This window comes from Neolamprologus multifasciatus, chromosome 12 (assembly GCF_963576455.1).
Source record: "Neolamprologus multifasciatus chromosome 12, fNeoMul1.2, whole genome shotgun sequence".
Lineage (NCBI taxonomy): Eukaryota > Metazoa > Chordata > Actinopteri > Cichliformes > Cichlidae > Neolamprologus > Neolamprologus multifasciatus.
The window spans coordinates 1,262,516-1,279,518 of NC_140450.1; the positions used below are offsets into that span (position 1 = coordinate 1,262,516).

Here is a 17,003-nt window from a genome sequence, read left to right on the forward strand (position 1 = left end):
TCTAAAGGAGCTGTTTGAACATGTTTCAGATATTCTGGTCTGACTGGCTCATGTCCAGTAGTAGCAACTGAGTGTTGTTAGAACTGTACAGGTTATTATTAGTTAGAAGTGACTGAAAGATTTATTAGGCTGTGTTTTGAGTTTTATTCAAAAAAGAATGACTTCATATAGGTAAAAATATATATCATATATGCAGGACACCTTAAACTAGTTTTTTAATTAAGCAGCGAGGCAGAACAAAGTCGGGCTGCATCAAGACACGAGGACTAAACCCCAATTCAACCAGACCCAGAACTGATCTGGAATTAAAACAGGACTACAACAGTTCAAAATCAGGACTACTGAGGATTTAACCAAAACAGAACCAGAATCAAAACACTGAAAATCATTATAAACTTGCACTACACTCATTTTTTTTAATTCTACCAAAGTCCACTATTTAGATTCAGAAAAGTTTGTATAACTATTTATGTCACGGCTGGGGACGCAGTCGTGTGGTGGAATGAATGAGGACCCAAGATGCAGATGGCAGTGGAGATGCGAGTGGGGATTTATTTACAGTGAAAATAACAAAGGAGAGGGCAGAACTGAACATAAACCTAAACTGGGAAAAACTAACAAACAAACCTGAAAACATAAGAACGGTGGGAGATGTACAGAGATGGAAGCTACACTATAAATACACACAAGGTAATAAGGAGATGACACACAGGGGTGGACACAGCTGACACCAATGGACATAACGAGAAGCAGACCTACAAAGTAAAACACACAGACTGTTTTACAACACCAAACACAGAGACCCGAACGGAGCACAGGGGGAAGACACAGGTAGGGATAATAAACACGACAACCAAACCCAAAGAACTAATACAAATTCAGAATAAACACCAAACACAAGATGAAACCAAAATGAAACACAAAACGCTGGGTCAACAACCCAGGACCATGACAATTTAGCCTTGTTGTGCAAACAAGCCTGCATAACTTAATAAATATAGAGTTTGAAAAATAACAAATGGTATCTAAAAAGAAACACTAGGTACGAGATACATGTTCTGATTAGTTTTGGCAAACAACCATTTGACTAACATGTGTGTCTCACCTGCTCTTGTTCCATCTCTGTTCTCCCTCTGTTCCTCTCTCTCTCCCTCTCTGTTCCTCTCTCTCTCCCTCTCTGTTCCTCTTTCTCTCTCTTTTTTTGCTGACAATCAAGCCAAACAGCAACATCATCAAATATACAGTTGAAACCAGATATTTACTCTTCAGATAAAAACACTTTTTTTTAATTGTAACATCAAATCAGACTAAATGTTTATTTTTTTAGATTGCTAAATATAAAAAACATATTTGTTAACTTTAAGAGTAAAGAGAGAAACTGTCTGTATTTCTTAATTGTAAATGGCACCAAATTGTATATAAAATTGAGCCACACTTATGGAGCTCCACAGTTCTTTTCCTGCTGTTTTGGTTGACATCTCTTGATTTTCCCATTTTAAAGAAACTCACATGGACTCTATTAACCAATCAGAAGCTTCTTCAGCTCAGAATGGAATCGTCTGGAGTTTTCTTATTAATTAACAATAAACTTAGTGTATATGTACTCCTAAATTTGATGAAAGTGATAAAAATAGAAGCTCTGTCTCTCTTTATTCTGACATTTAACTAATTCAAAAGATATTTCAATATTTATTTATCCAAAACAAAACAAGTTTACTCTAAATTGATGTTGTACAGTAAAAAAAAAAGTTTTTATGTTTTCTCCCTCAAGTGTAAACACCTGGTTTCAGCTGTGAATATACTGCTGTGTATTGAAGTTCCTCTTGTTTTGCATAGAAATATACTGAACAATATACAAAGCATAATATATAAAATAACATCTACCAGAGTTTTTTCTTTGAAAGAAGCTCCTTATGTCCATTGTTGTGTTCATCAGTACATTACTGAAACCGATTTCGTGCTTTATTTAGCCGTGGAGGGAAACAACTGAAATAAACACACATGTAAGCTAAGACTCTCTAAAGAAACAGTATTGTTGTTGTTCGGCTTTTCATTTCGCTGTTTGTTGATTCACTCGAAGAACAATAACGTAATATGGCTCAAGTGATCAGTTTGATATCAATCTTTTGTCATACATCATCATATTTATGAAACGGGGAAGGCTTTGTTTTTATTTCTACTGGGCTGGTGCAATATTAGTTGGGCAATGTGCAATCCCTGAGCTGGGCTCTTACCTTAGGGGAATTAGGTCTTTTAGAGGTGGTCCATGTGGATTTGCGGTGAATAAGTTTTATTAAGAGTGATTTTAGTGCCACCAATTATTGCCTGAACTAAAACACTTAGTGCATGCGATATGTTCTGTTGGGCTTGTATTGATTTAGGGTGGATTTGTTTCTTTTAAAGCAACGAGCATCTGGGACCACCGGGGAGAGCAAGCCCTCAGGTGATGGTTGCATTGCTGGCAGGTTGCACCAATAAGACTATATTGTGGTCGTTAGTGACCTTTTTTATTTTGATGTTTTAGGCCTATTGCAAACCCTTTGAGTTTTCTTTTAAAATAATAAATTTTAACGTATTTAGCTGATATTGACCCTCTTGTCCCGTTTATTCTGGGCTCGTTCCTGCAAGAGCTTTGGGCCTGAAAGTTTGCACGAGTAGTATAGTATACTCCTCTGTCTGCAGCAAACTCGCAGGCAGCAGCTTCTCCCCTCTCACTCGCATGTGTAAGTGCTGTGCTCAGTCGCCCAGTGCCTGAGCTACCAAAATTACCAAAGTTAGGGGGGAATTTACGACTGTGCTCTATGTGCTTCGAATATTGTGTGTAGTTTTTGTTTTATACAGCTGTCAGTCAGACATCTAACTATGAAACAAAGTACACTGCAAACAACATGCCACAAAGTGGAAACTCTTTGTGTGGTACATACCACACAAAGAGTTTCCACTTTTTCACTTTCACTTCCCAGTTCATACAAAAATCTACCCCCAGGTCATAAACATAAATAAGAAATAGACAATACACATAAGTTAGAATATATTATATATATATATATATAAATGTACCTGTACATAACCACATGAAGGAACCTCACAGCAGAAGCATTACTCCCAGCCTATGATAAGATTGTACTATATATTATTATATATAATGTATTTTTTTCTTTTATGTTTACAAATGTCAAGAAGCCAGAAGCAAAGGGAGACCACACCCACAAGGAAGGTCTATTTATTAAATAACAATATTTTTTACCCCCCAAAAATACACATTCAAAGCACCACAATATTATTGTGATATCACACAGAACTGTCACATGATGTTAAACAGAAGCTGTCAGCTGATGTCTGTAGGCCGGGCAACCACAATGAAGCAGTTTATTTCAAGTTGTAGATTCAGGTTCTTCATATTATTGGCCACCAGATGTCCCCAGAGAGGACTGTGTTGAAAAGCTTCTAGTAATGAAGCCTTTTTTTGATATAAGCTTCAGATCTTTCAGAGAGCTTTATTTGTCCATCGCTACTCAACAGATTAAAGTCAGAATCACAGCGTTTGATGTGCTGGCTGAACTGGGCAGGAACCGACTGACAGAGGGAGGACACAACAAAGAACAGAGGGAAACACAAAGGAGGAGCTTAGGCCAGAGACGACACACCTGAACAGAATTTGACTGATGAGACAGCAGAACACAATGCAGGTGAGATGAGGTAAACAAAATAATCACATCACATTTTAACCAAAGTATGAAAACACAGATGATGTCAGCCTCTGATGCATTTGTTTTACTTTTCTTTCTCTGTCACAGTGTCTGTGTTCAGGATTGTGTTGTTGGGGAAAAGTGAGGACAAGAAGACCAAACTTGGTAACATCATTACTGGTTGTAAAAGTTTTCAATACCAAAAACAATCCCTAAAAATGCAATGTGTGGCCTCCTGTGGAGAGTGGAGAGGAAAATCATTAAGAGTGGTGAAAACTCCCGACATGTTCGGTCTGTCTGAGGAGAAAATAAGATGAGAAGTGAAGGACTGTGTGAGTCTCTGTCCTCCTGGACCAAATGTTCTGCTGCTGATAGTGAAACCTTCTGATTTCACTGAGGAGAACAGAAAAACTCTGAAGTTCATCTTGAGTTTGTTTGGAGAAGATTCCTTTAAACACTTCATTGCCGTCATAACCAACAGGGATGAAAATAGCAAATCTGTAAATGAACTCCTTAGAGAATGTGGAGGAAGACACTACAACATGTATGAAGGTAACTGTGGATCATTAATGAGGAAGGTTCAAACGATGATAAATGAATCCAGTGAACCTCCCCGGCAAAAACGAGAACCATCTTTAAACCTGGTTCTGTGTGGGAGGAGAGCAGCAGGGAAGACGTCAGCAGCCAAGGCCATTTTAGGTCAGACTGAGCTTCATTCAGTCTCCAACTCATCAGAGTGTGTTAAACATCAGGGAGAGGTGTGTGGACGTTGGGTTTCCCTGGTGGAGCTGCCTGCCTTGTATGGAGAACCTCAGGAGGCAGTGATGGAGGAATCACTCAGGTGTATCTCCCTCTGTGATCCTGAGGGTGTCCATGCCTTCATCCTGGTCCTACCTGCAGGTCACCTCACTGACGAAGACAAGGGAGAGTTAGAGACCATCCAGAACACATTCAGCTCTCGAGTCAATGACTTCACCATGATTCTGTTCACTGTACTGTCAGATTTTACAGATCCAGCTGTTCTTAGCTTTCTAAAAGAAAACAAGGACATCCAGAAGCTCTGTGAGAGCTGTGGGGGACAGTATTTTGTTCTCAGCATGAAGGACAAACAGAAGATCCCAGAATTGTTGGAGACTGCAGAAAAGATGAGACTGCGCAAAGATAAACCAAGCTGCTACACAAAAGAAACTTTTGGACATGCCACAATAGCTCAAGTTATAACTGCTCAGAAGGAGAATAAAGCACTAAAAGATGAACTTAAATCCTGTAAGTACACTTAGACTAAATATCTGTTTATACCATATATAATAAGTCACTTATATTATAATGTTCTGTTTTTTCTTTCTTCTTTAAAACTAGCTTCTAAATCCAGCTGTTCTCATTTTGTAGATGAGGATAAACAGAGCAGAGACCCTCTCAGGATTGTGCTGATTGGGAAGACGGGCAGTGGAAAGAGCTCTACAGGAAACGCCATTCTAGGAAGAAAGGCCTTTGAAGCCAAAGCAATCCAGATGTCACTCACCAAACGCTGTCAGAAAGAACATGCTGAAGTGGACGGTCGTCCTGTTGCTGTGGTCGACACTCCTGGACTGTTTGACTCAACTTTGTCTCATGATGAAGTTCATAAGGAGATGGTGAAATGCATCAGTCTCCTGGCTCCAGGACCACATGTCTTCCTTTTGGTGATGCAGATTGGCCGATTCACACCAGAAGAGAAGGAGACACTCGAACTGATCAAGAAATTCTTTGGAAAAGATTCTGAGAAGTTCACCATCTTTCTCTTCACAGGAGGAGATACACTGGAACATGAAGAGCAGTCCATTGAAGAGTACATTGAAAAGGGGTGTGATGATTCCTTCAAGAAGCTGATCGCGGACTGTGGAGGAAGATACCATGTGTTCAATAACCATGACAAAAAAAGCCAAACACAAGTCAATGAGCTGATAACAAAGATTGACACCATGGTGACAGAAAATGGAGGCAGCTGCTTCACCAATGAGATGCTGCAGGAGGCTGAAGCAGCGATACAGAAACAACAGGAGACGATCCTGAAAGAGAACGAAGAAGCGATGAAGAGAGAAATGCAGGAGCTTGAAAGAAAACAAGAGGAAGAAATAAAGACAGAAACTGTAAATGACACAGAACTGACAGAAAAACAACTTCGTGAAATGAAGGGGAAGATTAAAAAAGAAGATCCACAGAGAAAGAAAGAAAATGAAATGAGAGAAGAAGAGGAGAGGAAAAAGAAAGAGGAGGAAAAACATCAACAAAAGAAATGGGAACGAGAACGGGAAGCTTTGGAGGAACGAATCAGGTCATCAACAAACAGGCCGGCAGCTGATCAGAAACTGGAACAGATTAGAAAAGAAATGGAAGAAAAACGCAAATCCTGGGAGAAGGAAAGAAAGGAGTGGTGGAAAAAACGACATGACGAAAATGAACAGAGACGTCAAGAGGAGGAAAAGAGACATAAAAAGCTTCAAGAAGAGTATAAACAGGAGAGGAGAAAATATAAAATGAAGAAAAAACTATACAAAAAAGAGAAAAAAGAATTAGAGGCAAAGTACAAGCGAGAGATGGAAGACATTAAGAGGAAATATGAAGAGGAAGCGAGAAGAAAAGCTGAAGAATTCAGTGAATTCATAAAGAAATACAGCGAAGCTGTTCCTTTACAACCAGCTGCTGAAGACTTTCCTAAAACCTGCGCGATCCTGTAACAATCCTCCGCAACTGGAAACACACACTGACACGAGGAGACTAAAAAACTGATTTAGTTATATCCTTACAGCTAATATCTCATAATTAGCATCACATATTAATGTGTTGTCTTTTACTGCAGTGTCTTGTATAATAGTTTCAGATACTAACATAAACAGAGAGAATCATTCTCACAGGAACGTGGCCTCCATCATAGATCAGGTGATAGGAGATGGTACGCACTCTACACCCCTTCTTTAACTCTACAGGCCTGACCGGAGAACAACATATGGTTGCCATGGTAACAGGAACGTTGCCCAGAAAGCTGCAGAAGAAGAAACATGAGCCAAAGTGGTGGATCTCAGCATGTGGCGTTCCTCCAAATTTTGACCAATCATTTTAGTGTCCTGTTTATCACACATAATAAAAAGCATTTACTGTCTGGGCGTGGGGTTCTGTGTTCGTTTGGGTCTCCTAAGTTGAGCAGAGAGACACAGCAGATGTTTTTTTTTTTTTTTTTAACTTGAACCCTCAACTGTTAAATAAATTTAAGAAAATGAACTTTGAGCATATTTGTCTTCTCTCTCTCTCAAAAACGAACCCAACTGATGCCTCACAAATTATTTGTTCTACTCCAAAAAATAGTTTCTGTCCACCACAAGAGAGAAGAGAAATCACAAGCTTGATACCAGCAGGCCTGACAGCAGGAAGTGTATCACTATGCCTGTTTCCATGGCGACAGCGTTTACATTACAATCTGCCTGCACTACAAGGAAACTGGCTCATTTGAGGACCGCCCCAGGAAAGGAAGACCAAGAGTCCCCTCTGCTGCTGAGAATAAATTCATCCGAGTCACCAGCCTCACAAATCGCAAGTTCACAGCAGCTCAGATCAGAGTCCAGATAAATGCCGCACAGAGCTCCAGTAGCAGACACATCTCTACATGTTCAGAGGAGACTGTGTGAATCAGGCCTTTATGGTCAAACATTCAAATTGGACATCTAGTATTTGAAAAATGTTTAAAAGTGTAGCACAAGTTTTGCATTAACTTTAACACTCACTGCTCTGTACTGAGGAAACAGTGTTACAGCACACAGTTGTATATGAGCACAGTCTCCGCATTGGGTTAATGTTTGGATTTGGAATTTAACTGAAATTGAATCAATATATGTTAACCAAATTATGCTTTGATGAATAGCACCTGAAATTCTCTGAGCACACCAGTGACTGCCGAGATTTCACTCGTCACGTAAGCCGACTAAGTCGAGTGTTGTGATTTCAGATGAATTTGCTTTGATTACGTTTTTTCTCTCTCTCGGTTGTATCACAGTGTCTGCGATCAGGATTGTGCTGCTGGTGAAAAACAAGCACAAGAAGACAAAACTTGGGGTGTACTCCAAAAGTACCTCCTGTCACCTGTTCCTAAGCTCTTTTCCTTGACCTTGATGACATTTTCGTTAAGGTCAAGGAAAACAGGTTTTCATGAAACAGACTGGAAATGAACAGAAATTAGCTTCTTTTTTTCCGGCTTTGTTTGTGCCGATGCATTTCCCCTCTGGATAAATTTGCCGTCCTAATTCTCAGAACCTTTTGAACAGTTATTTCTTATATCAAAAGCATAGTAATTCTTCTTCAGTCTCCTCTCATTTATCTGAACTGTTGCACTGTTTTCACAGAAAAACACACATTTTTGAGCTGCTAATTTGTGCCAAATGCTGTTTTTAACTGAAGTTTTTGCTGCGTCTTTGTATATAAATTACAGCATATTGTTAGTTGATCATCTTTCCAATGTGACATCACAATATTTGGCCTCACTTAGTAAATCTGTGAGATCTACAGAATATTGTTTTAATTGTTATGTTGTTATGTGATGCATGTGTTTTGACTTATGCTGCCATGATGTCAGGTCTCTCTTAGAAATAAGATTTTTAATCTCAGTTAGATTTTTACCTGAATAAATAAAGGATTAATAAAATAAAAATAATAATAAAATAAAAAATCTGTCCCAAGGCTTGTAAAATTAAACAAATCTTATTTTCTTATATTTACCTGCTGTGTAGCTCCTTTCTTTCCTTTCTGTTTAGGATTTCTGTGACTGCAGTAAAATTCCCATCACCTATTCCAGTTGACCTGGACTAAAGTAAAATCCTAAAGTAAAGGACGTTACTAATGAACTCTGATTATACAGAACAATAAACATACTTCTTTTTAGTTAATATAGATTACAATCTTGAGCTTATTTAGTGTTCTGCCTGCTTCAGCAACAACTCAGCAAAAAGTAGTTTTTATTCCGCAGTGTGACGTTCAGAGTCCAGCTGAGAGTTCAACAGACTGTTGTTAAAAAATATAAATATATCAGCAGCTTATGGGTGAAACAGAAAATGCAGTTACAATGAACATTTCCATGATCTGGGCAACTGATGTCCATGGTTTTCATAAATAGTCGGATGATCCGTCGCTATGAATTATGGGACGGCATTTTCTCTTCCCTTTTCATAAAGGATGGTCCAGTGTGTCCTACGCTAAAGGAGGCAATAAAGGAAGCATCGAAGCTCCTTTCCTCAGTGTTTGGAGAATTGGAGCGGCTCCTACTGTGGCCACCACGCAGATACTTCCGCGTCACGTCTCCCAGTAGGAACCTTCCGAAGCAAATTGGAATGCACCCCTGGTCAGTTGAATACTTTGACTTTCATTGGCGTTGGTGGCGCAGAATAAATTACGAATCAAATCAAGCTGAACGTTTTAAAACGAAAAAGAAATATATAGAGGGAAGCTGGATGCAGTCAGTGCGTTGGCTATATGGACTGATTTTAATAATAATTGATTACTGGCCGCACGAGAGGACAAATTAGTCGCGTGACCGAAGAGTGTCGGGTGAGTTTGTGTTCAAGTCATTTTTGCTGATAAAACAGTAAATGTGCTGCAAACAGCTTCGTTAAACTAAGAGACAGAAATAAGCTTCTCTTTCTCACTGAACTCCTGATTTTAGGAAGTATTTGTGACTTCAGGTTTAGTTTGAGTTCAGATAAATGCGGATTTGACGCGGAAATGGCGTAGGGGCACGAGCATGAAAAGTTAGAGGACAGAACGCTGACATAAGTAAAAGTTCCCTTGTGTTGTTTTAAAACTTGCTAATTATGTTATTAATAAGTCATTTTTTAAATGTTTTTAGAGGTGCAGATCACATGATGGCAACTGCAGGAACTGGTAAGTCCAGTCATTCTTTAAATCCTTGTAACAAAGCATTATTTAAAAAATAAATCAGACTGAAGGTGGTTACATAAGCTCACAGAACATCTGATGGTGTGCACATTAAACACGGGTTTTAGAAGGTTGTTCCAAAAGATTTATCTCTGACACTTGATTTGGTGGATGGATGGGGTCAGGTGGATCAGTGAATGGATGATTTCTTTTTCTGTACATCAAATAATTACAATTAAGAATCAAACCAAACAGCACTCCTAAAAGCTGTGCAAAGCATAAAATTAGTATAACATCAACTTGAATCACTAACACATCCACCATCTTGGTATTTCCATTTCTTTAAAGTTAACACAGTACAGACATCTAGTGTAACACAAATATACAATGCAATGTACATTTGATTAAATTGAGGGGTAATCAAATAATTGGAAGGTTAAGCAGAGTCTTCTAAAGTTGTAGGGTTCTGTTTTCATTCTGATGGTAAGGAGGTAAAAGGCTGCCAAAAACAAAAATAAATTTATGAAATTTGTCACACCACGCCTCTAAGTAACCTACTGCTTGTACTTGATTGTTGATCTAGAACTTTCTGATCAACCACAGTGGTAGCAATATGCTAGTGTCCAAGACTGAACCTCTGAAGGAGGTTTTTGCCAGCTGGTTGGGGAAAACACATTTTTTCGTAGCAACAGGGGTTGTCAGGGAGTCCCTCATGACTGGTGGTTGCCAGATGATTGCAGGCCAGTCTCTAGACCTGTACACCTGAGGCCTGGTGCACATTTTCACTGAGACTATCACACGCCCAAAATGGTGGACAAGGTAACATCACGTGTTTAGTAGGGGTTGGTTTTAATAATCGATTCATCGATTAAAATCGATTCTAGCTTGGATAACATGATATCATTCATTAAAATCCTGAATCGATTTTTTTATATAAATGTATTTTGCCCAAAATTCCAGAATCTCAGGTCACAAAATTTCAACAACCACCAAACATTTAAAACAGTAAATGAGAGCAGGAACAGGCTTCTGCACAAAGACGTAAACACAAAGCTCGACCCGCCAACGGATCAGAATCAGTGAGATGTCGCCTTTCTTACCCAACGGCACGGACACGGTCGGGGCTGAAAGCCGACAGCTCGCTGATTCTGATGTTTTGGTGGCTCCACGCTTTGTGTTTACGCCCTTTTTGCGCTGATTCTGAAGCTGTTAGTTTGATGTCTCTCCAAACAATATTGACCGAACCAGCAGCAAAAGAAGATCCAAACTACACTTCACATAAACATCGTCATGGATTCACTCTGACGTTTGCTGTTTTTGCTTCCAATCCAAATCACACTTCATGCACAGCTCTCTCTCTCTCTCTCTCACACAACAGTTTCCCGTCTAAAAATCTGTTTTCTGCATTATTCGCTTGCTTGTTACGCACAAGTCTACCGTTGTTTACAGGCTGTTGGCCGCTGTTTTTTTTTTTTTTCCCTTTTACGTACTTCTGAAAAGAAAACCTAATTTCTGCTGTTCAACTGAACAAATTTAAACTTTAAAATTATGCAAAATGCAAAACGCTGTGTCTCTAATAAAACCGCTGTAACTTCAGAGGTGATGTTCATAAGTTGATTAATGGTTTTCTTTCGTTTTTGATCTACTGCAGAATATTTTTATAAAATCCCAGAACAGGAAAATCTCCTTCATGTTTTTCTGTGTTTTATCCTCAGCTACTTTGACACAAAGGCCTCTGCTGTGACGCTCACACCTTTGATAAAGTCTGGAAAGTGTCAGCTTCCTTTTTATAGATACAAAAATATGTAAATGTACTGATCTGAATTATAATATTTCTGACTGTCTGAGGCAAAATTTCGCAGATTCAAATTGAATTGAATCAAATCGTGGATCGAATCGATTCTAGAAATCAGTGACCATACCCAGCCCTAGTGTTTAGTGGTCACATCAACAAAACCTCAATACATCACATCTGTTATAGCTGCCTCTCATTTCTCCCCAGTGGTGAAATTTGATTAGATCAACTCAGAGAAGGGAGGGCTTATGGTGCTGTTGCTGAACAATATGCAAAGGTGAAAGGAACGGGAAAAATATAAAAATAAAGTGTAAATTTATTTCTTTGGGGATTTTATTCTACACGAGTGCGAGGTTACACCAGAAACGTCAGACTCTCAGGTTAAAGCTCAGAAAACTATTTCAAAAACCATCAAACGGCTAAAACAGAAAATGAGAGCAGGAAAACAGATTCCACACAAAGATGCAAACACAACACGTGGATTGTTTACCCGACCGCACGTACACGTACACGTACACGCCGTCGGGGCTGAAAGCCGACATCTCATAGATTCTGAAGCTGCAGGTTTCATTGCGCCGACCAAAATTCACTGAACCAGCAGCAAAAGAAGATCAAACTACGCTTCAGGAAAATCTCCTTCATGTTATTCAGTTTTATCCTGAGTTGTTTTGACACAAAGGCATCTGCTGTGATGCTCACACCTCTGTTGACGTCTCAGAATTGTCAGGGTTTTTTTTTTATAACTAGATAGTTTACACTGAGTTGGTAATGCAAAGAAATAATGAAATAATTTTGAATCACATATTTTTAATTTAAGGTTTATACTTTAAGGTTGTACTTCTTTCCACAGTACATATCCAAGATAAATGACCATAATTATAATATTTCTGACTGAGTTAAAATTGAATTGAATCAAATCGGGGATCGAATTGAAATTGGGACCTTGTGAATCAGCATCGAATCAGTTTGTCATGGTCCTGGGTCGGTGACCCAGCGCTTTGAGTTTATGATTATTATTTTCTAGTTCATTCTGATTTTGTATTTGTTCTTTGGGTTTGGTTGTCGTGTTTATTTTCCCTACCTGTGTCTCCCTCTGAGCTCTGTTCGGGTTCCCGAGTTTTGTGTTGTAAAACAGTCTGTGTGTTTCCTGTTTTACTTTGTAGGTCTGTGTCTCGTTATGCCCATCAGTTCCAGCTGTGTCCCCTCCTGTGTGCCATTTCCTGATTCCCTGGTGTGTATTTATAGTTTGTGTCTGCCTGTGCTCCTCGTGGCGTCGTCTGTGTTTCTCTGTGTATCTGCCGTGTATTTAATGTTATTCCGCGGCGCTCTGCCCCTCGCTCCATGTCCTCCTTTTGTATTAGCTTTTCCAGTTTAGGTTTATGTTCGGTTCTGCCCACACCTTGGTTATTGTGCACTGTAAATAAAACCCACTTGCACCTCCACCACTGTCTGCTTTTGGATCCTCCTTCCTCACCTCCACACGACTGCCGCCCCAGCCGTGACACAGTTGTAGAAATCATTGATGATACCCAGCCCTAATCGTAAGGAGTAATTCCTATCTCTCCTGAAGTGGGCTTGGTACAAGCTGCACAGCAGCAAAAAGCACACATTCCCAAAAATTAGAAGCCTCTACCTGCAAAACAAAACAGGTGATATGCTGCAGGGTATCAGTCTGTCACACACTACAAGAACAATACAGACAGCACTTAGATCAGAGATGTCACCCTGGCAGACTCCCTGAACAGTTCCTATGCATGATTGGACAACCTTAACACAGAATCCCATACTAAATTCTCCCATGACCCTGCGGACTCTGCTTTACAAGTGACACACAGATCTTGAAGGCCCTAAAGCAGGTGAACCCCCATAAGGCAATGAGCCTGACCATATCACCGCATGACCAAGAGTTCTTAAGTAATATTAATACTTTAATTTAGTAATAATACTAAATTAAATAAAATTAAATTGACTGAAGGACTTAAGGGTAGTGGCAGTCATGTCAGTGGCCATGAAGAGCTTTGAAAAACTGGTACTGTCACACATCAACTCTTTGGTGCCAGACAGCATTGACCCTCTACAGTTCACCAACAGATCAGTGGATGGCCGATGGCCATGGCCCTCCACCCCATCCTACAACAAGACAGCAGACAGAGTCTTCTGCCTCCCATTCAAGCTAACAATCACCACAGTTTCATCACAAAGATGCTGTCTCTGCCCTAAACTCTTCACTCTGTACATTCATGACTTTGTCGCCACCTAAGAAGAAAATGTCATCATCAAGTATGCTGATGATATGACCATCCTGAATCTCATTAAGGGTGGGGACGAGTCCACATACAGAGACTTGGTTAAAAACATCACTGTCTATGTTGAGGAGAATGACCTTCTCCTCAACATAGACAAAGCATGTGACTTAAGCAATCATGCCTTGCCACGCAGCAGCTTTATTTTATCAGGGTGCACATTCAAACCTACAGAGGACTAGTGAAGAGCATCCTCAATATTTGCATCACTGTCTGGTGATGCAGCAGTGTTCACTGAGATGTTTGTTAACAAGCTGAACAGCCACAAGGAGTAGTACCCTCCATGGAGACTAGAGGCCAAGATCAAGTAAACACACACATCCAAAATATAAATATATAAAAATTTCCCTCTCGCCCCTGCAAATGGTCCGTCCTTCAAGCTCGGGTCCTCTACCAAAGACCCGGGAGCTTGAGGGTCCTGCGCAGTATCTTAGCTGTTCCTAGGACTGCGCTCTTCTGGACAAAGATCTCAGATGTAGTTCCTGGGATCTGCTTGAGCCACTTGACCAACTGTAATTGGTTAGTTGCCACCATTTTGTCCGTCTTTATCTGGAAGCCCCACAGGATCTTTAAAGCCAGTTGAAATTCAGATGCATATCACTTTATGGCGTAGGTTATGTCATAGGGTTTCACAGGGGTTTGTGATCACAATGTAGGTGCATCATAGATTTCCCCGTGAAGCATACAGTGGGGCAAAAAAGTATTTAGTCAGCCACCGATTGTGCAAGTTCCCCCACTTAAAATGATGACAGAGGTCAGTAATTTGCACCAGAGGTACACTTCAACTGTGAGAGACAGAATGTGAAAAAAAAATCCATGAATTCACATGGTAGGATTTGTAAAGAATTTATTCGTAAATCAGGGTGGAAAATAAGTATTTGGTCAATAACAAAAATACAACTCAATACTTTGTAACATAACCTTTGTTGGCAATAACAGAGGTCAAACGTTTACTATAGGTCTTTACCAGGTTTGCACACACAGTAGCTGGTATTTTGGCCCATTCCTCCATGCAGATCTTCTCAAGAGCAGTGATGTTTTGGGGCTGTCGCCGAGCAACACGGACTTTCAACTCCCGCCACAGATTTTCTATGGGGTTGAGGTCTGGAGACTGGCTAGGCCACTCCAGGACTTTCAAATGCTTCTTACGGAGCCACTTTTTGTTGCCCGGGCAGTGTGTTTTGGATCATTGTCATGTTGGAAGACCCAGCCTCGTTTCATCTTCAAAGTTCTCACTGATGGAAGGAGGTTTTGGCTCAAAATCTCACGATACTTGGCCCCATTCATTCTGTCCTTAACACGGATCAGTCGTCCTGTCCCCTTGGCAGAAAAACAGCCCCATAGCATGATGTTTCCACCCCCATGCTTCACAGTAGGTATGGTGTTCTTGGGATGCAACTCAGTATTCTTCTTCCTCCAAACACGACGAGTTGAGTTTATACCAAAAAGTTCTACTTTGGTTTCATCTGACCACATGACATTCTCCCAATCCTCTGCTGTATCATCCATGTGCTCTCTGGCAAACTTCAGACGGGCCTGGACATGCACTGGCTTCAGCAGCGGAACACGTCTGGCACTGCGGGATTTGATTCCCTGCCGTTGTAGTGTGTTACTGATGGTGACCTTTGTTACTTTGGTCCCAGCTCTCTGCAGGTCATTCACCAGGTCCCCCCGTGTGGTTCTGGGATCTTTGCTCACCGTTCTCATGATCATTTTGACCCCACGGGATGAGATCTTGCGTGGAGCCCCAGATCGAGGGAGATTATCAGTGGTCTTGTATGTCTTCCATTTTCTGATGATTGCTCCCACAGTTGATTTTTTCACACCAAGCTGCTTGCCTATTGTAGATTCACTCTTCCCAGTCTGGTGCAGGTCTACAATTCTTTTCCTGGTGTCCTTCGAAAGCTCTTTGGTCTTGGCCATGGCGGAGTTTGGAGTCTGACTGGTTGAGGCTGTGGACAGGTGTCTTTTATACAGATGATGAGGTCAAACAGGTGCCATTCATACAGGTAACGAGTGGGGGACAGAAAAGCTTCTTACAGAAGACGTTACAGGTCTGTGAGAGCCAGGGATTTTCCTTGTTTGAGGTGACCAAATACTTATTTTCCACCCTGATTTACGAATAAATTCTTTACAAATCCTACCATGTGAATTCATGGATTTTTTTTTCACATTCTGTCTCTCACAGTTGAAGTGTACCTCTGGTGCAAATTACTGACCTCTGTCATCATTTTAAGTGGGGGAACTTGCACAATCGGTGCCTGACTAAATACTTTTTTGCCCCACTGTAATTCCATAGTAATGAAATCAAGATATTAGTAATGTAGTTACTAAGATATGTCTAGGGATGTTACAGAGCAGTGACATTATAATAGAGACACGTGGCACTCAAAGAATCGTATATTGAAATCTATGGGAAAATTCAACAACATCAAAGTTCGGGGAGAACAGGGTTTAAAAGCTTATTGGTCTAAGTGATAAAATCAGGAGCAATGAGAAAATGTTCCAGCTTACACTTTGGTGATACTCCACCACACAAGCAGTATTAATCCCCCAAAATCGGTGTTTAAATTGTGATTTAAAAATCTGTGCTAAAAATGTGTCTTTGTCCTTGTGCTCACAGATGATATGAAACCACTGACACGCAGTTCCAGCTATGGGTTTCTGCCACCTCTCAGTAAGTCTGTAAAATGTATATGTATGTGTGATGGAGGTGTACTATGTAATGTTTTGTGAAATAACCTTTCAATTAATGCCTAACATGTAAGTTTTTGTAATGATGCATGTTTATTGTATCCATTGCATTTACACTATAGTTATAACGTCCCAGTCAGTTTGATATGCCTGTTATGTGCACTGGTTTCCTTCTGCATGCTGTGAAGAATAGCAAAGAAACATTTGCCAGCTTCAACTTATATATGGCCCAGTTGCATATCTGGTAATACTTGAACACAGAGGCCTTCTTTGCACTGATGTAAACAGTTTGTCACCAGCACGAACACACAGACCCCCCAGTGGTCACAGGTCACACATATCTCACGTACCCTGTGTACCCGAGTCATGGTGTAGATCTCTGTGTTTGTTCTTCTGTGTCCGTATATGTGCTTCTACCTGAATGTCTCTGTGTGTCAATGCATCTATTATTATATGTGGTTTTATAGATGTTTAGAAGAAAAACATGCCAACAATTTTATTTTTAAAGTATGGATAGTCAATTAATTTCTTGTTCTGAATCTCTTCAGCTAATTGTCTGGAAATAAGTGACTTACTTTTCTTTCCAGTGTCCGAGCTGAGGGTGGTTCTGCTGGGGAACAAATG

General features: G+C 40.2%; 1 protein-coding gene and 1 pseudogene across 3 annotated transcripts in view; both read left to right on the forward strand.

Moving 5' to 3' along the window:
* The first annotated feature begins 3,748 nt into the window (after positions 1–3,748).
* LOC146506105 (GTPase IMAP family member 8-like) lies at positions 3,749–6,461 on the forward strand (annotated as a pseudogene). Its single transcript, XR_014877173.1, has 2 exons — positions 3,749–4,955; positions 5,079–6,461. The product of XR_014877173.1 is annotated as a GTPase IMAP family member 8-like (transcript).
* Positions 6,462–9,060: 2,599 nt separating this feature from the next.
* The window catches only part of LOC146506106 (uncharacterized), a 15,026-nt gene continuing 7,083 nt past the window's right edge, over positions 9,061–17,003 (forward strand). The window contains exons 1-4 of one of the 2 annotated variants that reach the window (XM_085179981.1): positions 9,061–9,260; positions 9,559–9,593; positions 16,309–16,362; positions 16,967–17,003. The exon at positions 16,967–17,003 is cut by the window's right edge and continues 596 nt beyond it. In XM_085179981.1, coding sequence (XP_085036107.1) covers positions 9,572–9,593; positions 16,309–16,362; positions 16,967–17,003 — 113 coding nt within the window. In that variant the 5' untranslated portion in view covers positions 9,061–9,260; positions 9,559–9,571. Of the gene's footprint in view, positions 9,261–9,558; positions 9,594–12,550; positions 12,614–16,308; positions 16,363–16,966 lie in introns of those variants that run through there. The other variant, XM_085179982.1, reaches the window with a different exon arrangement.